At 40.1% G+C, this 24,412-nt stretch overlaps 3 protein-coding genes across 6 annotated transcripts; 1 reads left to right on the forward strand and 2 right to left on the reverse strand.

Moving 5' to 3' along the window:
- The first annotated feature begins 4,620 nt into the window (after nt 1-4,620).
- Nucleotides 4,621-7,156, forward strand: LOC149385633 (peroxisomal (S)-2-hydroxyacid oxidase GLO4-like). Of its 2 annotated transcripts, XM_089625423.1 has the most exons (12): nt 4,621-4,753; nt 4,834-4,982; nt 5,074-5,198; nt 5,468-5,514; nt 5,606-5,683; nt 5,774-5,898; nt 6,011-6,068; nt 6,152-6,220; nt 6,318-6,387; nt 6,465-6,565; nt 6,657-6,761; nt 6,844-7,156. In XM_089625423.1, exons 2-12 carry the CDS (start codon nt 4,840-4,842, stop codon nt 7,021-7,023), a joined length of 1,101 nt encoding a protein of 366 aa, XP_089481549.1. In that variant the 5' UTR covers nt 4,621-4,753; nt 4,834-4,839; the 3' UTR covers nt 7,024-7,156. The 2 variants fall into 2 exon arrangements, with proteins under 2 accessions (XP_089481549.1, XP_089481550.1); XM_089625424.1 differs by lacking the exons at nt 5,468-5,514; nt 5,606-5,683 and having other exon boundaries at nt 5,733-5,898.
- Nucleotides 7,157-7,307: 151 nt separating this feature from the next.
- LOC149385634 (uncharacterized) lies at nt 7,308-15,759 on the reverse strand. Of its 3 annotated transcripts, XM_089625420.1 has the most exons (4): nt 9,150-9,289; nt 8,854-8,942; nt 7,852-8,475; nt 7,308-7,803 (listed from the first exon to the last, which is right to left on the reverse strand). In XM_089625420.1, exons 2-4 carry the CDS (start codon nt 8,902-8,904, stop codon nt 7,327-7,329), a joined length of 1,152 nt encoding a protein of 383 aa, XP_089481546.1. In that variant the 5' UTR covers nt 8,905-8,942; nt 9,150-9,289; the 3' UTR covers nt 7,308-7,326. The 3 variants fall into 3 exon arrangements, with proteins under 3 accessions (XP_089481546.1, XP_089481545.1, XP_089481544.1); XM_089625419.1 differs by lacking the exons at nt 8,854-8,942; nt 9,150-9,289 and adding exons at nt 15,334-15,413; nt 15,559-15,759 and having other exon boundaries at nt 7,308-8,475; XM_089625418.1 differs by having other exon boundaries at nt 7,308-8,475.
- Nucleotides 15,760-16,877: 1,118 nt separating this feature from the next.
- LOC149385635 (nuclear receptor coactivator) lies at nt 16,878-24,065 on the reverse strand. Its single transcript, XM_089625536.1, has 12 exons — nt 23,612-24,065; nt 22,790-22,871; nt 22,373-22,437; nt 22,151-22,234; nt 21,804-21,884; nt 21,131-21,292; nt 20,951-21,049; nt 19,602-20,863; nt 19,239-19,459; nt 18,816-18,964; nt 18,514-18,552; nt 16,878-18,415 (listed from the first exon to the last, which is right to left on the reverse strand). The coding sequence occupies exons 1-12, from the start codon at nt 23,756-23,758 to the stop codon at nt 17,255-17,257; spliced, it is 3,552 nt and encodes a 1,183-aa protein (XP_089481662.1). The 5' UTR covers nt 23,759-24,065; the 3' UTR covers nt 16,878-17,254.
- Between the last annotated feature and the right edge of the window lie 347 nt (nt 24,066-24,412).

The raw sequence follows: 24,412 nt of genomic DNA on the forward strand, positions 1-24,412 counted from the left end.
CCCGTAGGATTGGGTCTCATGGAACATTGCCTCGTAAGGCTTGATCCCGTAGGATTAAGTCCCGTAGGACGTGACCTCGTAAGGCTAGATCCCGTAGGATTGGGTCCTGTGGGACATGGCCTCGTAAGGCTTGATCCCGTAGGATTGAGTCTTGTGGGACGTGACCTCGTAAGGCTGACCCCGTGGGGCTGATCCCGTAGGATTGAGTCCCGTGAGATGTGGTCTTGTAAAACTTGATCCCGTAGGATTGAGTCCCGTGGGATGTGGCCTCGTAAGGCTGAATCCCGTAGGATTGGGTCCCGTAAGACATGGTCTCGTAAGGCTGAGGGATCCAAGAAAAACCTATGTTGAGTGGTGCAACAACCCAAACTTCTTATGGCTGAGTAAGTCCCTTTCGTGGCTATGCTCGATCTCGGAAGATCAGGGTCTCGGGAGACCATGCCTCGTAAGGCGGGCTTTGCTTGGGACCGACTCGAACTATTAGTGGTATGGGGCATCGCACTCCTCAATGTAGATTTTGCGAGGGTCTCTCTTAGGATCGACTCTTTTCCGAAACGCCGGGAGTTTAAGCGAAACATACTCCGAGTAGCATGATGACTCAACCACTTACGGTTAGGGTTGGTGCCTTTTTGGGCTAGGCTCGCTCGTACCTCTTGAGGTCGGGGCTTTGCCCTTTTTAGGACTATCCCGAGCCATATCGGGTCGGAGTCATTATGTCACTCGGGGCCGATCCCACCTTAGCTACCCGGGGTCGTATCTTCGAATTGCCAAGGAGGCATTGAGCGACTAGGGTCGCAAGCCAGAGAGGCATTTGAGCGACAAGAGTCGGAGCCAAGGTCGCGTTTGAGCGACAAGAGTTGCAAGCCAATGTGGCGTTGAGCGACAATGGTCGCGAAGCCAATGAGGCGTTGAGCTACAATGGTCATTGTCATGGACCTTGTTTTCAGGGCTTGATTAAGTATTCTAACCGAGGACTTTGTCAATGGTTTTTTTTATTGTGTTCGGTCGGATCGTATCGGTTGTATCCATTTTGGGGTCTTGATTTCATATCTCACCGAGACGTCTCGGTCGTCGCCGAAATTAGAGTCATTTTTTTCTTTGTACTCGATCGGATCGTCTCGGTTATATCTGTTCCGGGGTCTTGTTTTGTCGTGGCGTCTCGGTCGCCGTCGACATGGGGTCATTTTCCTTGTACCCGCTCGGATCGTCTCAGTCGTATCCGTTTTCGGGTCTTGTTTTATATCTTGTCGGGGCGTCTCGGTCGTATCCGTTGCCAGGTCTTGTTTTCGTATCTTGACGGATTCGGACTCGCGGTAACTCGCCGATTTTGTGCTTCGAGGAGGCTCGTCAGGTCGGGACTTGCGGTGTCTCTCCTGTTTCTTTCCCCACACACACACACACATATATATATATATATATATTTTTGTATATATGTGTGGTACATTATGTACATATGCAAATATACATTTTGTGTACGTACATATGTATATAATTGTGTACGTGTATACTGTGTTTATATTTTTAAACACATTATGCATATATATTTATTTTTCATCTTTATTTGCGTCTGGCCGTGGTCGATTGCACAGGAGTCGGTGGCAATAGCTTCGCGCGGACCAGACTTCGGTGAGGACACGACCTCGTCGTCGTAGCAACAAGGCGGCCGAGGACCCGATCCCGGCGAAGACCAGGCTCTTCGGCAAAGACCCGATCTTGTCGTCGGAGAAGTGGTGCGAGCGAGGACCCGACCTCGACGGGGACTCGTCCGTCGTTGGAGCGGTGATGTAGGCGCAGACCAGGCCCCGTCGTCAAAGCGGCGTGGTGGGCGGAGGAGCCGCGACCGTTATCGTGCGGCGGCGCTGGAGTCACAAGACCGGCGGTCGTCGGAGGAGGTGCCGAAGTTGCCACTGTCTCTCCTCTTTCCTTCTGTCTTCTTCTTCCTTCGTTTCTTTGATTTTTCTTACTGTCGGATAGTGAGAGAGAGAGAGAGAGAGGAGAGGAAGATCTTTTCTTGGCTTTATGGTGATTGTTTTGTGTGTATTCAATCTGGATAAAAAGATAGTAGTGATAGAGTATGTGAGATGTCTTTTTTCCACTTGCCTTCTCCAGGAGAGAGAGAGAGAGAGAAGAGTAGGTGATCATCCCTCTTTCTTTGGTTTGCCATGTGATTTTATTTAGACCAGCCAAGAAGATCTTTTTTTTTTTTTTTTTTTTGTTCTTTTAGTGGGGCTACCGTGTGAATGTCTCCAAGAGAGGTGGGAAAAATATTTGTTTTTGCATGTGGCTTCCATGAGAGTTCATTAAGCCAGCCAAGAGATAGACAAATCATTTTTTATTTTCTTTGTGTGGCTATATCAAGAGGGAGAGAGTATTGGCAAGAGTTATTTGGGGTTTTTTTTTTTTTTTTATGTGCCCGATCGGATCGTCTCGGTCGTATCCATTTTCGGGTCTTGATTTCATATCTCACTGGGACGTCTCGGCCGTCGCCGACTTGGAGTTTTTTTTTTTTTTTTTTGTGCCCGATCGGATCGTCTCGGTCGTATCCATTTTCGGGTCTTGATTTCATATGTCACTGGGACGTCTCGGTCGTCGCCGACTTGGAGTTTTTTTTTTTTTTTTTTTTTTTTTTTGTGCCCGATCGGATCGTCTCGGTCGTATCCATTTTCGGGCCATTGAATTTTGTTTAGGAAAAAGTCTCCGGTCACCAAGGCAAAGACTTTTGAGGTAAGACCGGAGGTCGTGGTGGAAAGCTTCCATGGAGAAAGCTTTGGAGTAAATCTTCGTCGTATTGAAAGTTTTCCGCGGAGGAAAAGAGTTGCCGGTGGAGAGCCCGTGGTTGTTCTCGGGATCCCCTCCTTCTAGCGCCAAAATGTTAACCGCGTTTTTGGGTTTACACTAAGAACCGTCCGTGGTTCGATCTAGGGCCGGACCCTATGACCGCACGTAAGTTGGGTTTGGTGAAGTTCTTCTCTTCTCGTCGTATTCATGCTATTCGGATCTTCGGGTCTTCGAGTGTCCGGGTCTTTGGATCTTCGAGTCTCCGGGTCTTTGGATCGTCTATGTTTTCCGTGTTCTTCGCCGGGTCTTTGAATCCTTGCACCTTCACCTAACCACAAATGAAACGTGAATCTAGAGGGACGCGGAGGGTTTTCCCTCGGCGCGCTCTCCGACGCTCAACATTAGTCGTGTTGTATTGCGTTCTTGGTGAACGATTTGTACTCGTCTCTATGTTTTCTAGAGAGAGAAAGTGGTGGTGTGATTTTTGTAGAGTTTTGACAAGTTGAGAGAAACTTACTTTGTGTTGTGAATGAGTGAGGTATTTATAGGGACCAAGGAGTTTGGTGAAAAGTACTTGATTAGGTGGTGGAGATGGCCGGGTGGTCTTGGCCGAGTGAAGACGGCCGGGTGGTCTTGGCCGATTGAAGACAACCGGGTGGTCTTGGCCGAGTGAAGACGGCCGGGTGATTTTGGCCGAGTGAAGATGGTCGGGTGGTCTTGGCCGGGTGAAGACAACCAGGTGATTTTGGCCGAGTGAAGATGACCGGGTGGTCTTGGCCGGGTGAAGACAACCGGGTGGTCTTGGCGGGTGAAGATGACCGGGTGGTCTTGGCCGGGTGAAGATGACCGGGTGATTTTGGTCGAGTGAAGATGACCGGGTGTTCTTGGCCGGGTGAAGATGACCGGGTGGTCTTGGCCGGGTGAAAATGGCCGGGTGGTCCTGGCCGAGTGAAAATGACCGGGTGGTCTTGGCCGAGTGAAGATTTGTCAAGAAGTCTCGCTTGAAAACATTCTTTGAGAGTCTCCTTTGAAAGACATTTTAGTGTTGACTCGGTGCTTGGCGTGTGAATTTGCTTGTGGGCTTGGGCCTTGTGTTTGGGTTTGATGTTTCGTTGTTTTGCTCTCGGGGCATTATTTACACCATGTGAAAATAATGGCATAACAATAAGTAACTACAAACATGACGTGACATTCATGGATTGCCCTTTCATTGAAATAAAAATATGAGGTATTTACGTTAATTAAGCGTGTAAATACGTGGATGTAACTATTTATCAAATATTTATCAAACGTTGACTAAATAACAATCTTAAAGTGTAAATATAGCTATATACCTGATTGACCCTTATGCTAATAAAAATGACCACCGGGAAGCTTATATAAGAACCCAAGGCTCAGGTGACTTTGCCCAAGGGTGAAAGTTCATGCATAAAACATGTTTTATGGTGAGACAAAAGCTAAATAATTACTAAAATAGTGTAGAGTAATTTATAAAGTGCTAGGGACTGTAGCAATAGTAAGATGTTTCTAAGTGTCCAAAATTAAAATCAATCAATTTTATTTCTAATTTTACACGCGCGCATTGTTATCAAATATGTTACTACTTTGTCAAGCCTTGAAGTAGAAATTATCTCAAGACTAAAGGTTTTATTTCCAATCCAATAACACACCAATATTCTTTTATGTGTATCAAAGATTTTATTTATGAGATCACTGACTGACCAAGTGCTCTAAACTGGGACCAAAGGTTTCTATGTGATGTCATTGTCTAAAACATATTGCTCACCTTATTTTACTTTTCCATTATTTAAAGAGACTAGAAACAGTGCTCTGTATTATTTTTTTAATTTCCCACTTTCTCCTTTTGTCAACTAGTTGAAGTGGCAATAATATACCTTCAGAGTTATGGTACTTTTTCCATTTCACAATCTGGTTTACAGGGAAAGTCTATGATCACTTCTTATAAATTCAAAAGGTAAGCAACGGAATACCCTGTGGCTGATTTCCGAACAAAAACTTTTTGTAACTGTATGCACTAACGTTGACCATTATCAGGCTAAAATGTCAACGGAACCAGTGAACGTGAAGGAGTTCCAACAGTTAGCCAGGAAAGCCCTTCCCAAGATGTACTACGATTTCTACGCCGGAGGATCGGAGGACCAGAACACACTCAAACAGAACGTCAACGCGTTTCAAAGAATCACGCAAGCACCCAGAAAAATGATAATGCTCCTCTTCAGATCATGTATGTAAAATTCATAGATATGTAACTATGGATACTGAATATCTTTTCAGGTTACGGCCGAGAGTCCTGGTTGACGTCAGCAGAATCGACATGTCCACAACCGTATTGGGTTACGACATCTCGTCTCCGATAATGATCGCTCCAACCGCAGCGCATCAGCTTGCTCATCCTCAAGGTTTTACACCGTTTTAATCCTGTAATATTTATCATTAGTTTAGAAATTTAACTAGAAAAAATGACACTAAACTTTGTTATCGAATTCTTTCTTATAATTAGCAAGTTCAATTTAGATACTCTAAAATCTCGAAGAAGAAAAAGAAGGAAACTTGTAAGGTCAGGTCCGGTCCAGTCTGGTTTAAACCACGATCTCGGTATTTGATACTTGACGGGTTAGTTTGAGACCAATTCCAGAAGAAAAACAGTTTCTGAATTTTTCGATTGCAGGAGAGAAAGCCACGGCCAGAGCAGCGGCTTCTTGCAACACAATCATGGTATTTTGGATCTCCGAGATATCTAGTCTGGTGTTTGTAGTTGAAACATGAAAAGTCCGTAAAAAAATTCTGAGGCTGCATATAATAATAGGTGTTGTCGTTCTCCTCTAGCTGCACCATAGAGGAAGTTGCTAGTAGCTGCAATGCCGTTCGCTTCTTTCAGTTATATGTGCGTTTATTTCGTACCTATTGATTTTTTTTGTTTTTGTTTTTTGCAGTGGGTGTGAATGACTTTGTTTGTGTTATTTGGAATAACCAGGTTTATAAGAGGCGGGATATATCGGCCAAGTTGGTTCAGAGAGCCGAGAGACATGGGTTTAAGGCGATTGTACTAACAGTCGACACTCCTAGGCTCGGCCGAAGAGAGGCCGATATAAGAAACAAGTAATTAATTCGTTACTATTCGAAATGTCTTTAGCATATTTGCAGTTAATTCGATATGCTTTGAAATCTTTTTAGCATCTTTGTCGAGACATGGCTCTTGTATCTCCTGCAGAATGATTGCGCCGAAGATAAGGAATCTCGAGGGTCTAATGCCAACTGAAGTCAACTCCGTGAGTAAAGTTTTCACTTGTTTAGTTTCTCCAAGTCAACTCTGGAAAAGAAGTATCCCTCTCTTACTAAATGTGTTTTCCAGGAGGAAACTGATGGTTCTGTCCTTGAGGCTTATGCCAGAATGACATTAGACGCTTCTCTATCTTGGAAGGTAATAATAATAATAATAATATTTATTTAGGCTAGAATTTTTACTACTAAGACTTTATTTTATGTCAGTCTTATATCTTGTTTGTGATATTTCACAGGATGTCGAGTGGTTAAGATCGATCACAAAATTGCCAGTTCTTGTCAAGGGAATACTTACTCGTGAAGATGGTATTTATTTATTCCGTCAATATTTTTTTTTCTCTTCGAAAATGGATTGATACCGTTTTCCTTTTTCATATATTTAGCAAGAAAGGCCGTTGAGGCGGGCGTAGCTGGAATCATTGTCTCTAATCACGGAGGTCGTCAGCTAGATCACGCTCCCGCCACTATCTCTGTCCTAGAAGAGGTCCAAGCTAAACGATATTATAATAGCTTCTTCTTTTTTCTGTTGTTAAATGGACAAAGGTTTTGTTTTTTGGACCGAGCCGTGATTACAGGTAGTCCGTGCTGTTGAAGGGAAAGTCCCGGTTCTTTTAGACGGGGGAGTGAGACGTGGAACAGACGTTTTCAAGGCCTTAGCCCTCGGAGCCCGAGCCGTGCTTGTAAGCTAAGAAGCTCTTCATGTTTTTCGATCATTAACTTTCGCTTCTCATTCACTCAGAGCATTTGAAACTCGTTGTTCAGGTTGGAAGGCCTGTTATATATGGTCTGGCTGCCAAGGGAGAGAATGGGGTACAGAGCGTGATCGAGATGCTGAAGAACGAGCTTGAGCTCACAATGGCTCTCTCGGGATGTCCTTCCATAAAAGACATTACCAGGGCTCACATCGTAACCGAACACGACAGAGCTCATTCTAGGCTTTAAATATTTCACAAGTTTCCAATTGTTGTGTTCAAGACATATCCTTGATTTTACAAAACTACAGAATTGGACAGGAAAAAAAAACTACTATTGATTTACTTTTTACAAGGAACGTAGATTTTTATTAATTTGAAAAGCTTGGAAAATTCTAAAGCTGAAACATAGTCGGATTGCAAAGGAAGTCACAATCACACGTAGATATCGACAATTTAAGGGATCAAGGGCATTTAGGGAAGAAAAAAAAAAAAAAAAACTCTGGTACTCTTTATCGTGCTTCATGTAGAGATGGCGATTCCATTGGCGCCCTTAGGTCTTCAACGTCAAGCCGAGCAAAATAAGTAAATAAAGCAACTGCAAATCGGAAGCCGTACGATGTTGCTGAAGCTCCTGTAACTGTTGTTGGTGTTGTTCTATCAACAGTTTCTGTTCCTGAATCTGCGTCTGCTGTTGCTGTACTTGTAACTCCAGTTTCTGCTGCTGAATCTGCATCTGTTGCTGTAGTTGTAAGTGTCGATTCATAAACAGTTGTTGTAGTTGCTGTTGTTGTGGGGGCATTAACATCTGTTGTTGAGCATTCGGTAACTGCATGTTCAGATTCTGACCCATCACGTTTAAGTTCAAGAGGGGATTGTTCGCCGTCAACATCGATCTCTGAATCTGTGGATTTGTCTGTTGAAGCACTTGATTCTGTTGCAGTGGAAGTGTTTGAAGCACTTGATTCTGTTGCTGTGGAGGAACTTGAGTCTGTTGCACTTGAGTCTGTTTCAGTGGAAGCACTTGAGCCTGTTTCTGTGGAGGAACTTGAGTCTGTTTCAGTGGAAGCACTTGAGCCTGTTGCTGTGGAGGAACTTGAGTCTGTTTCAGTTGAAGCATGTGATTTTGATGTTGCTGTTTCTGTTGAAGCACTTTATCCAGGTGCGTTTGAGCCAGTTTATTCCGTTGCTGTTGAAGCACTTGAGTCTGTTGTTGCATTTGATTCTGTCGCTGTTGAAGCACTTGACTCAGTTGTTTCCGTTGTTGATGTTGCTGTTGAAGCATTTGATTATGCCGTAGTTGAAGCAATTGATTATGCCGTTGTTGAAGCACTTGATTACATTGAATCGCTTGATTCAATTGTTGTTGCTGTTGTTGTTGCACTTGATTCAGTTGGTGCATTTGATCCAGTTGCTGGTTCTGCAAAAGCGATGACACTGAGCCCAAACGCCCAGATGTAAACCCCTGAGAGAACGGAATGCTCGCACTGCACACAGAATTCTGAGTCGCAATCTGAGGCCGGTCTCCACTGCTCGTTGACTTCACAGAATCGTTAGATGGCTGTTGAGTCTGTGGAAGTATCGCGACATAATTCTGTTGTTTCTGTTGCTGTTGAAGCGTCCCTGTCAAATTCGCATGATCAGCGATGCTGGATTTTCTGAGTTCAAGATGTTGTTGCACGGAAGATCCTCCGCTATCCATCTGTATATAAAGATGGGCATTATTTTCCATGCCATAATGACTCGTATTAAGAAAAGACAATGAAAAAAAAAAATGATCCTAATGAAAACATACTGCTTCGAAAGAAAATCAGCAGAATTCTGTAACATAGATTTATCGAAGTTACGTCAGGGCAGAGGCAGATCATCATAAGAAAATATAAAAACTATTACTTAGGCAAATTTCATAAGCAACAATTGCAGGAAAATTCAGACCAAAGACGTGAATTAAATTTTAAATCTACCACAGTAAGGATCAGATAAAAACTCGTGTTCAAACTTGGGATACTATAATATGCAACAACAATTGATTACCCTCAATTTGGCTTAGTTAGAATTACTACTGGTAATCAAAACTAACCTCTTCATCCGAAAAACTGGACCCATCGCTCGGCCCCTCTGGCACGATCATCCTTGTTCGGAACTTGGGGACGAACGTGACGCAATTTCCTGCAAAAATTCGGTAAACAGACAGTTTAAACCAATATCGCAAACAAACAAAGAACAATCCTAAATAACAAACCAATTTCCTGCAAAAGGCTTTCAACGTATGGTCTCGAACTGTGACTTCAACGAAAACTTACAAAAACAAAAACAAAAAAGTTTACAAACCCTAGAATCGTTCGAAAAGGAAATGAAAGAAAACTCAATCTTCACCTTGAGCGAAATCCGAGGGTGATTCTTGTGCTTTCCTTTGTCAAAGCTCAACTCTCCTTTTCCTCCTCTCTTGCTCTCGTCCTCGCGGTTTCTCTCGGTAGAGCACATTATGAAAGTTACTTTATTGAGCGTATGTGTAACGTTTCTTCAAAAAAAAAATATATATTTTTTTTTTTTAGAAAATGTGTAACGCTATTCTAGGATGTAAATATTACATTTTGATTTTAAAAGTAAATACATAGATATCAGATCGTCAATTTTTTATTTCTATTTGTTTTGTTTTTAATTTTTCTAATACTAATGCCAGATAGGGATGGCAACGGGTACGGGTAAGGCCGGGTACATCTATTCTGTTACCCGTACCCGTTATAATTTTTTACCCGTTACCCGGACCCGTTTATCCGAATTTTGAGACGGGCCGGGTAACGGGGATACCCGCCGGGTAAGCGGGTTAAAATTATTAGACCCGTTACCCGTTTACCCGGTTTAAAAAAAGGGTAACGGGTCGGGTAGACCCGCTTACCCGTTTATAAAATAAAAATCTCTCAACAATATAAAGTTTAAAAATAATAAAATTTAGGTAAAAAATATTAAAGTGCTATATGAAATATTGGTTGTAGCCTATATGAAAGAACCAACTTTTTTTTTATTCTTATGTATAAAAACAATGTTTAAAATATATCATCTAATTAGGTAAACATATGATTTATTATATTTTTAAATATTTAAAAGTTAACGGGTCGGGTCCCGGGTAACCGGGTACGGGATGGCTATTCCGTTACCCGTACCCGGACCCGTTAAAACCTTAACGGGTATTACCCGTTTACCCGTTTACCCAAAAAGAACGGGTATTACCCGACCCGAATAAATCGGGTAACGGGCCGGAACGCGGGTAACGGGTCAAATTGCCATCCCTAATGCCAGAGTTGCCCGCTTTTAACACGTCAACAAAATAATATTATTTAATTATATCTCTCTTCCACATCATTAAGTTGGTAATTTTTAACAAAAGAGAAAATAACACATTTATACCCTTTGTTTTAGTGAAATGTCGAGTTTAACCTTCGGTTTTCAAAAATGTCGAGTTCATACCCCCTGTTTAACTAAAATGACGAAATTATACATTATGTTTAACTAAAATGACGAAATTATACCCTGAAATAGACAACAGCGTCACGAATATTCTTTTTATTGACTTTTCATTGACGTTGACTATAATATTTATATATAAACACCAATTATCTTTATTCATTCGTGCTATATATGTAATTTATTTAAAAACTAAAAAAATAAACAACAGTCTCTTAATCGTGAAGAACACAAAAAGAGGCAAATGTGTAAACATCGATAGTTGATAGTCATCAAAATCGCATATTCGAACAGAGAATCAAAGATTTAGAGTTACAATTCGAACACGGAATGAAGTCATCTCCTAGAAGGTATGAGTTTTATTATTTAATTTCAATTTAATGCTATTTTTATTTCAAAATTGAGAATTTGGAAGTTAGGGTACTGATTTAAATTTGATTCGGTTTTTCTTATATAAGAGTTAATATTAATGAAAGGGAGATTTGTGACGCTGTTATTCATTTCAGGGTATAATTTCGTCATTTTAGTTAAACAGATAGTATAATTTCGTCATTTTAGTTAAACAGAGGGTATGAACTCGACATTTTTGAAAACTGATGGTTAAACTCGACATTTCACTAAAACACAGGGTATAAATGTGTTATTTTCCCTTAACAAAATCACTCAAATGCATTAGTTTTAAAAGTTGTCCACCATAATTCTTTTATCATTCTTTTATTGTTTACAATTTATTTATAATGAGCTATAGCATGTATAGTTGAGAAGTTTGGATTTCATACTTTATTTCAATTTTTTTTTATTAAAAAGGTAAAATAGTGAATACTTTTTGTATTGATCAGAATAGTACATCTTTTCAACAAATGTTTTTTTGTACGTGTACGAGTAGTTGAGAGTACATTACTTCATAAAGAATAAGACAATTTTCATTAAATGCTTCTTGTACGTGAACTAGTCAGTACAATTGAGATTGGAATAAGACAAAATACATAGTTCGTAGTTCGGAGTTTTATAATATTTTTTTATTAAAAAAAACAAAATAAAACTACAATTTTTCACTTGGCATCGGTGCCAAAATAAGAAATAGTGTCAAATTTACTCTTTTTTTATACTAACTCCAATCGATAGGCAGCAATAAATGTCATCCATGTCACCTTTTTGCAACTAAAGTTGTCACCCATTGGAGTTGCTCTAAGGAAACTCAACAAATATGGAAAATATATAAACTAGTTCGTAATTAATTTTTTGAAAATATATAACAATTTCATAATTTATAATAAAATAGTCCATTTTTATATAGAATGACAATATTATTATTTATTTTTGGCTCCTAAGACAGTCGACTGTGGAGCTGTCAATTAGGTCAGATTATTAGTGAGCTAATCAACCCGAACTTTTTTTTTAGATTTTGGGCCGGCCCGACCAACTTTTTTTTATTTTGGCACGAACCCGTTTCATAAAAAAAAGTCAGTCTCAGGCCTGTATAAATGTCTGCAGTAAGCTTAGGGCATAGACCCTCACATCCGCTCTGAGCTCTCAATAAAATTCAACATATTTTATATTAAAAAATATATAATTTTTTGTTTAAAACTTATGTTTTTATTATAAAAAGTACTTTTCACCCATAATTATATTTTTATTATTCATGATATAAATTTTTTTATTACTAAAAGTTATGTTATTTTGATGAAAATGTATTTTTTGAATTAAAAATTATTTATTTATTAAGTTTTTAAGATTCTTATTTGGGTTTTTTCAGGCCCAATTTAGGTCCATTTCAAGCTTGGACCCAGCCCTAAGTCCCGAGGATCGAGGGCTTCGTCCAAGGTTGGGCCTAAGGTCCTATATCTTAGGCCCGGTGCGGGCCGACCCAACAAAGCTTTAATCCTATGCGAGTCATACAAACATTGTGGCAACATTACCATTTGCTATTCCGAAATCAACAAATTTTGGTGCATGCTTGACTTCGACTACTCATCCAACGACACCCGAGTGCCAACGCAAAAGGCTCTTAAATTGCGAGAGGAAATAAACGTTGGAGTCGAAAGAAGTTGAAAGTTTCAAGGCACTGAGTAATGTTTAGCTACCGAACTTTGTGAAGCCGTTCGTCCTCGTCGTCGCTACAATTAAAGATTTTATTCTCTTCACTTATTCTCTTGAACTCCCGTTGTTATTTTTATTTTATGATTATTATTGTGGATTTTGTTTTGATGAATTCTAGTTTATCCTCTTCTTCTTTGTTTCTCCGCTACACCTTGAACTAATCTCCTTAATGGCTATGGATAGTTAGTCTAGAATATGGTTATGGATTCAATTTGATTTTAGTTGAAGTATTTACTCATTCTATTTTGTTTTGCTTAATTCAATTCTGCTCTTAATGCTTGTATGAGATTCGCGAACTTGTTCATGATTTTGAATTCAACTTGATGCTTGAGAAATATTAGGTTGTTACTGTGCGTGAATTGAGTTACCATGATTCATTTTTAGGCTAGAGATAGCTAAGTTTTAAGAAGTCGTTTATACGTTCTTGTGTTCAATGTTTGTCTTGTTTTTAGGAGTTGAGATCGAGAGATAAAATTCCGATATATGTTTAGGTTGCTAGATGCTCAAGAGAGATTTAGTGATATCATTGTAAATGTGACTAGCAAAGTTTAAGTGTTTAAATTGTGCGAAACCTCCGAGAATCCAAATCATTGAATAGATTAGTGAAATCATGGTCCTTACCTTCACATAACCGTAAAACCATCTTTTAATTGCTCTGTATATTTTCTTGTCAAAAAATTGTGACAACTTTTCTCCTCCATCTTTTGAGTTCAATTCGTTCTAGTTGATTTAATTATTATTTAAGCTTAGTCTTCGTGAGTACGACATCCTTACTTACAAATTAATCTATATTATTTGGGCGACATGTGCACTTGCATATTAAAATATCGCAATAGTTACATGGGTTTAAGGCGATTGAACTAGTGGTAGACACTCCTAGGCTAAGCCAAAGAGAAGTTGATATAAGAAACAAGTGAGTAATTCGATATGCTTCGTAATGTCTTTAGCAGCTTTGCTGAGACGTGAGTCTTGAAAATAGGTTGATAATTATTTATTGACGTGGAAAAAAAGTTAGAAGGAGTTGTCTATAACAACTAGTTTTTGTTTTATGTTCTTTGTCTTATTTTAAGTGTTTGTTTCCGTGTGTATATAAAGGAACATCACATAATGAGTTAGGTACTCAAGAGAGTTGTTAGTGAGATCAAAACACGGAGATTATAGGTGAGATTCCTTGCGATGAACGATCTTATTATATCTTCTTTTTTTCTGATGTTACATTGACTAAGAAGGTTTTTTTTTTTTTTGGATTTGACCGCGTCGTGATTACTAGTGATCTGTGCTATTGAAGGGAAATTTGCGATCCTTTTACATGGGTGAGTGAGACATGGAACGGATGTGAAGGCCTGTTATATATGGCCTGGCTGCCACGGGAGAGAGTGGGGTCCTAAGCGTGATCGAGATGCTGAAGAACAAGCTCGAAATCGCATTGGCTTTCTTGAGCTGTCCTTCCCAAAAAAATCATTACGAGGGCTCATGTTGTAACCAATTAACACGACGGAGCTCAATCAAAGCTGTAGATATTTCACAAGTGTTCAATTATTGTATTCAGAATAGAACCTTGATTTTACAAGTTATGAAATTGAACATGAAAAACTGGTATACTGCCAATATCTTGGATCCATGTATGAAATTTACAAGTTTTAGATATTTTACGAGTTTTATCAATTGTTATGTTGCAGATAGATTCTTTATTAGAGAAACAATTATCATTATTTTTTTTGGAGGAGCCTACATTTTCATTGATTTCAGGGCATTTAGGGAAGAAAAGAAAAAAAAAAAAAAAAAAAAAAAAAAAAAGCAGTCGACTAATCCTTAAGCAACTAAGAAAAGAGGCAAGTCTGTGAACTCCTCTGAGGAAGCTGATAACCAGAGAGAAGCTCTGGTACTCTTTACTGTTCTTGATGAAGAAACGGAAATTCCATTGGTAGTCTTAGGACTTCAACGTTAAGCCGAGTAACGCCACCTGCAACTCCGAAGCGGCCTTTTCATGATGTTGCTTAAGCTGCAGTAACTGTTGTTGCAGTTGTTCTATCTGCAATTGCTGTTGCTCAATCTTCTCTTGATTTTTTTGTAACTGCAGCTTTCTGTTGCTCAATCTTCTCTTGATTTCTTTGTAACTGCACTTTCCGTTGGTGAATCTTCATCTGTTGTTGCTGAGGCTGTAGCTGTCGAATCATTTTAAACTGATACTCCCGTTGTTGTTGTAGATTCTGTAACATTTGCGTGTTGCGATTCTGTCGCTGTTGATTCCGTTGCAGTGGAAGCATTTGATTCCGTTGTTGTTGCTGTTGCAGTTGAAGCATTCGATTTTGTTGCAATATAAGCACTTGATTCAGGTGTCGTTGTTGTTGTTGCACTTGATTCAGTTGTTGCATTTGATTCTGTCGCAGGTTCTGCAAAAGCGATTGCACTGAGCCTGAACTCTCGAATGAAAGCGCCCGAGAGATCGGAAGAGAATTCCAGGTCGCATTCTGACGCTGGTCTGAGCGGTCTCTACTGCTCGTTGACTTTGCAGATTCGTCAGATGGCTGACCCAAACCCTCTTCTCCGTGTTGCATCACAACTTTCGGATTGATATTTATCGGAAGCATTGCGACGAAATTCGGTTGATCGGCAATGCTGGATTGTCCGAGTTCAAGCTGTTGTTGCACGGAAGATCCTCCACTATCCATCTGTATGACAAAAAAAAATGCTCCAAATGAAAACATACTGGTTCGGAAAAGAAAAAAAAAAAAAGGATAGATTTATCGAGGTTGCGTAAGAGTAGAGACGGATTATCACAAGGCAAGATAAAAACTGATTCGCGGCAAATTTCATAAGCGATAATCGCAGGAAAATTCAGACTGATGACGGGAATTCATTTTGAATCTAGCAAAGGGAAATATGGTGACCTAGCTCAGTGATTTAGATCAGATAAAAGCTAAATTTTAATTTGAGAATTGATTACCCTTAATCTAGCTAGCTTAGTATATTATTACTGGTAATCAAAACGAACCTCTTCATCTGAAAAAGTGGATCCATCCTCTGGCACGATCATCCTTGTTCCGAACTTGGTGACAAACGTGACGCAATTTCCTGCAAAAGAAATGAGATTATTCAGGAAACAGACGGAATAAACCGATGTCGCAAATAGAAAAAGATCGATCCTGAATAACCTTAAAAAAAAAAAGTTTACAAACCCTAGAATCGAACAAGAGATGAAAGAAAACCCAATCTTCACCTTGAGCGAAATCCGAGGGTTATTCTTGTGCTTTCCTTCGTCAAAGCTCTACCTCTTCTCTTCTTCCACTCTTTCTCTCTTTCTCTTCCTCTCGGTTTCTCTTTATATTACGATTGTCATTTCAATGGACGTGTGTATTCAAAGAAAATACAAGTCATGTCTAAGGGTATTTTAGGATGTAAATATTACAAATTAATTATTGCCCAAGTAACTACATTGATATCGAACTATCTTTTATTTTGCTCGCAAAGATCGTTGGGTGGGATTCTCCCACAAGGACACTTTAAAAATATCAATATTTAATCCCTAATTCATTTTGGCTCTCACTTTCTACTCTACACAATAGTTTTCATTTTGTTGCAAATTGGTCTCGTCTCATTTGAAATTTATATTTCACTTTTGAACAAATAGAAAATTAACCTGGTGCATGATTTACTTAATTCGATTTGCTAAATTTAAAATATATTTGAGAGCGCTCATAATTTGTTCTTGCCCTAAAAAAAATTTCATTATAATAGATAATTCACCAAAATCAAAGTTGGGGGGAAATCAATTTAATTGAGAGAAACTTGAAATTTCTTACAATCATTCAGAAACATTAACTCACACTTAAACAAGAAAGAATTCTCCATTTTTAGACAGTTATACACTCTCGAGATGCTCAATTATTATTCTTAAACATCTACTGAACAATGTCTACAAAATCCTTACTTAACATTAGGTGCGTCTAAATATCCTAGGAATCAGATACGTACTTTATAGGGTTCAACTTCATCTGATAAGTTTGTAGAGTGCTGAACCTCGTCTCAGAGACCCTAACGTGGTATCTCGCGGCATGCCAACTCTTGGCAAACATGTCGTCGACGTTAGTCGTTTTGCCAAGATGGTCGTGTCACGTCATGCTTACTGGTCTCTGACAATGTTGCAAAATTCACTCCGCGCACTCACTCACGTATTGTTTCAAAAAAAAGGAAAAGATTTGTAAGAATGTGTGTCGAACGCACAAGGACTATATTTAATAATTTGAGAAGAATAGTAGGTTTGTCAAATTAAATCCATTCTAATAAAAATTTAAAAAATATATATATTTAAGATAAAAAAAAAATGTACAAACCTAAAAGAGGTCAATGATGAACCCTTAAAAGAAGATAAACATATAAAACCTTAAGGAGATAAACATGTAAAAAATAAAAATAAATAAATAAAATCAAAGCTTAAGATCTTTTTCAAGTTTTTTTCCAATTGTATGGGAGATACAACCTTGATTACATACTCTGAAAAAAAAAACAAAAAAAAAACAAACAAAACAAAACTGGCAATTCCATAATCCATTGGTACTCAAAGAGCTTCAACATTAAGCCAGATAAAATTGAAAATCAAACTACCTTGGTCACAGTAAGTTAAGTAGAGTGGCAATCAATATCGACCCATAATCAATAGCCACACTCCATCGTCACAGAAATATACAATAACTTACAACACCATTACATCTCTAACAACAGAAACATCCATCTAAATTGATGCCAAGAAACCTTTATGACAATCCAATAATAAATAATAATAAAAAATTAAAAAAAATTAAAAAAAACCTGCAGAATCTACGGCACGACTGAGCAAAACACTACTGCCATTTTATATGGACATTATTTAAAAAAAAAAAAAAATACATGTTTATTGAATCGATAAGTTACAAAAACTAAGCATTGCCAGCGGAGTTGGCGTTGTTGACAACACCCTGAAGGTCCATCGGGGAATTGGCGAGGTTCTGCGAGCTCAGCTGCGGGCTGGCGGGGCCGCTCATCTGCGGGCTCATCGGAGTGCGCTGCTGCGGGCTCATCGGAGTGCGCTGCTGCGGGCTCGGCTGCCCCTGTATCATCCCCATGGCCGAGGGCGACCCGACCTGAGGCGAAGAAACCGCGCTCTCTTGATGCTGTTGCTGAAGCTGCTGCTGCAACTGAATCTGTTGCTGCATTTGCTGAATCTGCTGTTGTTGCTGTTGCTGCTGCGGGGTCATGTAGGCCATGAGCTTCGGGGGTCCCATGGGTGGTCGCTGGATCGGGCTCATGCCGGCGCGGTTCAGAGTCTGGCCCAGCATCGAGAGCCCCGCGGCGGCCGAGCCCGGGTGGATCTGCCGGGGCCCGCCCAGCATCGGGGCCCGGTTCTGACCCATCCTGAGCTTGGACGCCATGATGACCGCCGCCGGCGCCAGCGGCCCCGACCGCATCTGCTGGTTTATCGGGCCCATCCCCCTCGCGCTCCCCATGTTCATCGTGTTTCCGAGGGCCGCGATCCCGGCCATCGGGTTTCCGATCCCGGTACCCATCATCATCTTCCTCTGCTGCATTTGCTGGGGCATTTGTTGTTGTTGTTGTTGTTGTTGTTGTTGCATCAGGTGGGCGTGGAGAGGGGATGATTTGCTCACCATGTGATTGCCCAGCTGAATGTTCGGGTTCGAGATCGTGTTGTTCGCCATCATCATCGATCTCTGAAACATTTGGTTCTGTTGCTGCTGCGGAAGCATTTGATTCTGTTGCTGTTGTTGTTGTTGTTGTTGCTGCTGAGGAAGCGATGGGACAGAGTCTGAGAGCTGTGGCCGAGGTGGCATCGAAGCTCCGGGTAAAAGCCCCTGAGACATCTGTAAGCCCTGATTGGGTCCCGGTGGAAGCATCCTCGGCCGATTCCCACCGATCATTGGCTTCAAAGACTCGTTGGATGGCTGACCCAAACCGGCGTCTCCGTATTGCTGCATCTCGACTTTCGGAGTGTTCGGAAGCATCGCCGGGAAATTCGGTTGATTTCCGATGCGGGGTTGTTTGGGTTCGATGTGCTGCTGCACGGAATATCCTTCGCGCTCCATCTGTATGAAAAGATGGGCATTATTAGTTTCCACATCGTAATTACTTGTGATGGGTTAAAAGAGAACGAAAAAAGAAAATGTTCCTAATGAGAACATACCAGGGTCGTGAACTGCTTTGAAAGCAAATCGGCAAAATGCTGCAACACACATTTATCAAAGTTGTGTCAGAGCAGAGGCGGATCAACAGATGGCAAGGTAAAAATTATTATGGGAGTAAAGTTTCGGCATATATCATAAGAAATAATTGCAAGGAAATTCAGACTGAAGACGGGAATTCATTTTGAATATCTCAATGATGATGGTTACCTAGCTAAAAGAATATTAAATAAAAACTCAAGTTCAAAAAATTGATTACCCTTAATTTCGCTAACTCAGCTGTGGTTTATCTAGTAAAACTTACAGTATTGGGTAGTGTAGGAAGGTTATCCTCCACACTCGGGAAATCGCCCGGGTCTACTTCACCATAGAGCATCGCTACAGTTCCATCGTTTGGCTTCTCCGACATGATCATCCTTGTTCGGAACTTGGGAACAAACGTGACGCAATTTCCTGCAAAAGCAAAATGTAATTATTCAGGAAACCGACAAAATAAACCAGTACCACAAAGAAACCAAGAACACTCCTAAATAAAGAAGGGAAAAAAAAAAAAAAAACAATTTCCTGCAGAAGGCTTGTTATTTTTCGTCTCTTCGTGAATGTAACTGCCAAAACCAACTTGTGAATTTGTTCATAGCAGTGCCATTGTAATCCCCAAGTTTCGGCAATTGCCAAACTTCATCTTCAATATTCGAAAGAAAAAAAAATTAAAAATTGATTAACAAACCTTGAACTATACGCTCCTGATGCTCCAAAGTTATAACTTTAGTCTTGCAGACATTCATACTGCCACCTCCAAGGGACTTGGATAAAGTTTTGTCTACTTCTTCTTTGAAGTCATCGCTATTATCCGGACGCGAAAGACATTCCCCAACTAAGCGGGCTATATGCACTTTAGGCTTTCTAAATAGTTCGTCGACCTTATTCTTTTTGCGGTTGAGTTGATGCCTGAAACAGAAATCCGTGATAATAATAAGGTACAGCTCACATATACCGCAATCAGGAAAGCAGATAAAAGATTCACTCCAAAGGAACACTTTCACAGCTTATGTATTGCGACAAACTAAGCAGGCGACTCGAAGTAACATACCTCATAGCAACCATTTCAATCTTTGAAAACTTCTCGAGTATATCTTTATCAATAGGTTGGGCTCCGACCGGCGTACTTCCGACATTCATTGCAGCATTGGCGGGGGAACCGACCATGCTATTAGCTTGGTTCTTGGCCACCAAATTCTGTTTCCGTTTCGGCCCGAGCTGGGCTTGGTGATGCCTTTGCAAGGGATCGCCACCGGAGGCCAACGACGGGTTGACTACAGCGGATCCGACCGACTTCTCCCTCTGAGCCGATGGCCCGAAGTGGGACCCACCCGAACCGCCGGAGAACTCCCCCGACAGCGGGGACTGGACCAGGGCGCCAGCTGGCAGCCTGGGGCTCTGCACGGACTTCCGCTTCGGACCCTGCTCCTCCTTTCTCCCGTCTTTCTCGGCGTGCTGTTGGCCGAGATTATTCCACTGCGTCTGAGGGAAACCGGTCCGCCCGTAAGCGTTCTGAGACGATCTCTGTTGGTGCTGCTTTTGTTGCTGCTGCTGATCGAGGTGACCCGTTTCCACGTCCCCGGACTGCATATCCGACCCGTCTAATTTGGCGGCCTCGACCTGCTCCTCCTTGGGAGCGAACCGCATGCCCTGCTGCTGCCCTCCCACGGGATCCTGATTCAAAGCGCCGTCGAAAACCTGCTGCGAAAACTTTTGGTTGCCGGTGTTTGCGTACGGAAGCCCTCTCGCCATCGGCGATTGCTGTTGCTGCAACAGCTGAGCTTTCCAGTTGAACTCCGAGCCGCGGAAGGCGTCCATGTGCTGCCCCACCGGCGGCTGAAGTTGCTGCATTCCCTCGAGGCCGGTCGGGACGGGCCTCGCTCTCTTGCTATTCAGACTCGACAAGGGCGACATTGGCCCGTCCTGGCTCTCCCTCTTTCTCACCATCGAAGAGGCGTTGGGATTCGCGTTGTCGACGTACGAGTTCATCATATCGTTGATTGCGTGGTCCTGAGTACTCCTCGGGGTGTTGTTGTTCCCCATTTGGTACGCTTGTTGATTATTAGACGCCAAATGTTGTGCCAGATCTTGCCCGAAGCTGCTGTTGTTGGCTCTTATGGGCAACGTGTTGCTCCCCAGAGCCTCTTGGACATGGTCTCCCATCATATTCCCCGGATCTACCGACCTGCCATTCGAGATTTCGGGAGCCCTTTCGATGCAGACCTTCTTTCCGGGCTTGCTGTTAGACGTTACTGTAACCTCTGGCATCTGTCTTAACCTCTTTCTTCGCAAACTGCTGAGATCCAAATCAAGCTGCAAGCGATTTTTAAAAGGAATTAGCAAACCATCGAATATCTATGAAAAATATCTTAAAACTGCCTTCGAGACTGAATACTTTACCTTTGTTGAAACGGGATTCTTACAGAGCCTATCCAACTTGGGAGTAGGCTCTAGAAGTAGTTGTGGTTGCAATGCTTTCAGTATCCGAGACTCCAGTTCCTACAGTTAGAGAACATAACTAAGGCAGTGTTGTACAACATAGATCTGCAAGAAGATGGGGGTGAGTAAATATTTACTTACCATCAGATCGCCGTAAGTCCAAGAATTATCTGATATCATAGGAATGTCCTTCACAACGTTCTCCAATGACATTCTGAGACGGACTTTTTTTACAAGAGGGCCTCCATCCGCAAGTGGAGAACCAGGCCCTTGTTCAGAAGCACATTTTCGAAAATCCCGGACCTGCAAAAATTTTATCAAATGAAAAATGATAAGTATTACAAAAAGAAGACAGATAAAGGAAAGAAGAGAAGAAAATTAAAAACCCAGCCCTGATTACATAATAATAGCTGCCCAATCCCTCAAAGACGTCTGAAATTATAATCTGAGCAAATACTTTATTAGTTGGCTATCGAGCTATTTATCTTGTCCCACGCTATCTTCAGCGTCTATTCATTGTCTTTAAAAAGGTAAAATCATTTTATACAATTGTAAGTAGAAGTTAAGCGGACAAATAACTACCAAATTAAACTTATTTTCTACCAAAAAAATTTTTTTTAAACAACTCTTAATATTAACAGGGCATTAAGCCTAATTACAAAAGCGACATGTAGAGATCCCAGAAACTGAGATCTCTAGCCTGTGACCATAAAACGTCATATAGCGAGATCATGAATAGTGGTATAGAGAGCAGGGTTTAACAAACAACACAATAACATCCATAGGTATAGCCTACAAGAACAATGTAACTCACCTCACAAACAAGTGACCCATCAGTGAACTTGCAGGGTATATCATCAATAATGTCACTTGGCAAACGGCCAGATTCAATCGCCTGGAAGATATAAAAGGAAGGAGAATAATCAGTACAAAAAAATTCCAAAATAAAATAAATAAATAAATGTAAATATGATAAAAATACACACGCACATGTTTTTTGGTATATATAACCCTGGTATCCAGGTTAGACCCGACTAAAATCAACGACACCCTGGCATTATCGACCAAGAGACTACCCCACCTATGAATATATATGTATATAGATGGCATGTAAGACTTTATCGTCATACATGCGGGAATAATAAATAACTAATTACTTACTGAGAAAAGACTCTCGGATGCCCTATCATATGGTTGTAGCGATTTCGGAACATCTTGACCTGCTGATTGAAGTCCAGTCTCGTTCTAGAAACACATAAATGAAGTATAAGTTACAGAAAAAAAAAAAAAAAAAAAAAAAAAAAAAAAAAAAGTTCATATTTATTTTTTGGGAATCAATTCTCTTCAATTCATTCCAGATAGGGAAAGTTCATCTGAACAAACCTCTGACGGTTTCCCAATAGAATATCCGTCCAAGAAAAGGTTTAGCGTGAAGGAGACTTCTCTATCTGCCAAGATGACAACCAACCTCATAAATGAACCTCGACATTCATAATCCAAAATAAAGAAGAAAAAAAAAGGGGGTTATTAAGTTATATAGCCACACGGTTATAGTGAATTGAGATATAGCCCACTTTTGATTAATTTCTTGTAAATAGCCAAGTTAACTTATTAACAAATTAGTAAAAGACTTATTTAACCCAGCCAAACATGTAAAAAAAAGGTAGTTAATAGGCTGCCACGTATGCAAGTTGGCTATTTACAAAGTATTTACCAAAGGTCGGCTAATTTACAATTCTTATATTTTAGGTGGCTTACGTAGCTAATTTTTTGAAAAAAAAACCAACAGAAGGAACAAACCAGTCAATAGAAGCTGCTCCTCAGAAGACAGAATTGAACCGGACACTCCAGAAAATTTCTCGCTTCCCTCTACTCCGCCAACCTATATCATGTGTTTATTAAAACGACTTTCTTTAATAAAAATGCTAAACCAGTCTCAGTTAAAGGAATAAAATCGTCAGCTCAAATCTGTCTACGCACAAATTTTTAACCTGAATATCTACAACATGCCCAAACTTAGAAACGTTCTTCGAATTCCGCATTTATCGGCTAAAAGATTCTTCTACCATCTTAGTATATAAATAAATAAATTATTTGATCAATTAAACAGTAAACTTGGAAGCATTTCTCAATAATCTGAGTGTGACTACATAATCTAAATGGTAAACACCCCCATTTATACACACAGTTCCAACGGCGTAGCCAAAAACAGTAACACTAACAAAAACCCGCTTTATCAATCCAGATTCAGAGCAGTTTTCCATTCAAGTAACCCCAAAATCATCAGATTTATAAGAAAGTTTCAAACTTTAAAGCTCATCACCTACTTAAACAACGAACAGCCAAATTTAAATCCCTAAACTCACAGAAAAACCTAAAAATATGTCTTCTTTTGCCAAAATAGGAAGGTTAAAATCAGAATTGTTAGATTGCCATTAAATAATTTTGTAACTTTCATTATCAGACAAGTTTTCGCAACGAAATGACTTTAATTATCAGACAAGTTTTCTCAACGAAATGCACTTGAGAGCACAAAGTTTATTAATTTGATCCTCAAATTCGCTGACATTCAAAAATCCTCCCAATAATTAAAAATTAAAATAAAAACAGGGTAGATTTTACCTCGAGCTTACGATTATCTGAGTCGTCGCTAATTCGCGAGCAATCGCCGGAATTATCCCCGTCGACAGCGATGGTGGTGTCGGATTGAAACGAAGGCTTCGGTCGGAACCTCCGACCAATCTTCGACACTTTGAACGAAACTCCCATTACGGAATTTCCGAATTTAGAGAAATCGGAGGTCGTGGTTATTTGAGTGTTAAGATCATAAGAAAACAGAGAAAAGCAAAACACGAAGTGACAGAGAAACCAAAACCCTAAAGATCAAAACTTTAAGCTCGTGTTCAATGCATTAATCGAGAGAGCCTAGAAGGAAAGCAGAAGTTTGAAACTTGCAATTTTATTTAGCTTAATGTATGTACAAATTATCTATAATCCCATGAGAGTGTTTATATGTATATATATATATATATAGAGAGAGAGAGAGAGAGAGAGAGAGAGAGAGTTCTCTGTATCGGAGGATCGTGAAAGTACATAGTAATGGAAGAATCGTATCCTGATCGTTTAATTGGCTATTTCCCCTCTTCTTTAACTGAATTTGGAAAAAAATTTGCTAATAGTCTTCTCTTTTATTTTTTTTTTTTTTGCATCAGTAATAGTCTTTTTATTAATTTATTTATTTATTAGTAATAAATACTATTACTAATTCCATACTATACACATCCCCATTCTTTTTTTTTTCATTTTTTGCTTTTAGACTTTTCCCTTTCTTATAATGTCTATTATTACATGAATAGTCCATATCTTTAAAATTAATATTTTCCCTAATTTCATTTTTCATTGCAATGCAATCGAATACGTTTC

The sequence above is a fragment of the Urtica dioica genome, chromosome 9 (genome assembly GCF_054948205.1).
Source record: "Urtica dioica subsp. dioica isolate 48M chromosome 9, U.dioica_male_clone48M_v1_H2, whole genome shotgun sequence".
Classification (NCBI taxonomy): Eukaryota; Viridiplantae; Streptophyta; class Magnoliopsida; order Rosales; family Urticaceae; genus Urtica; species Urtica dioica.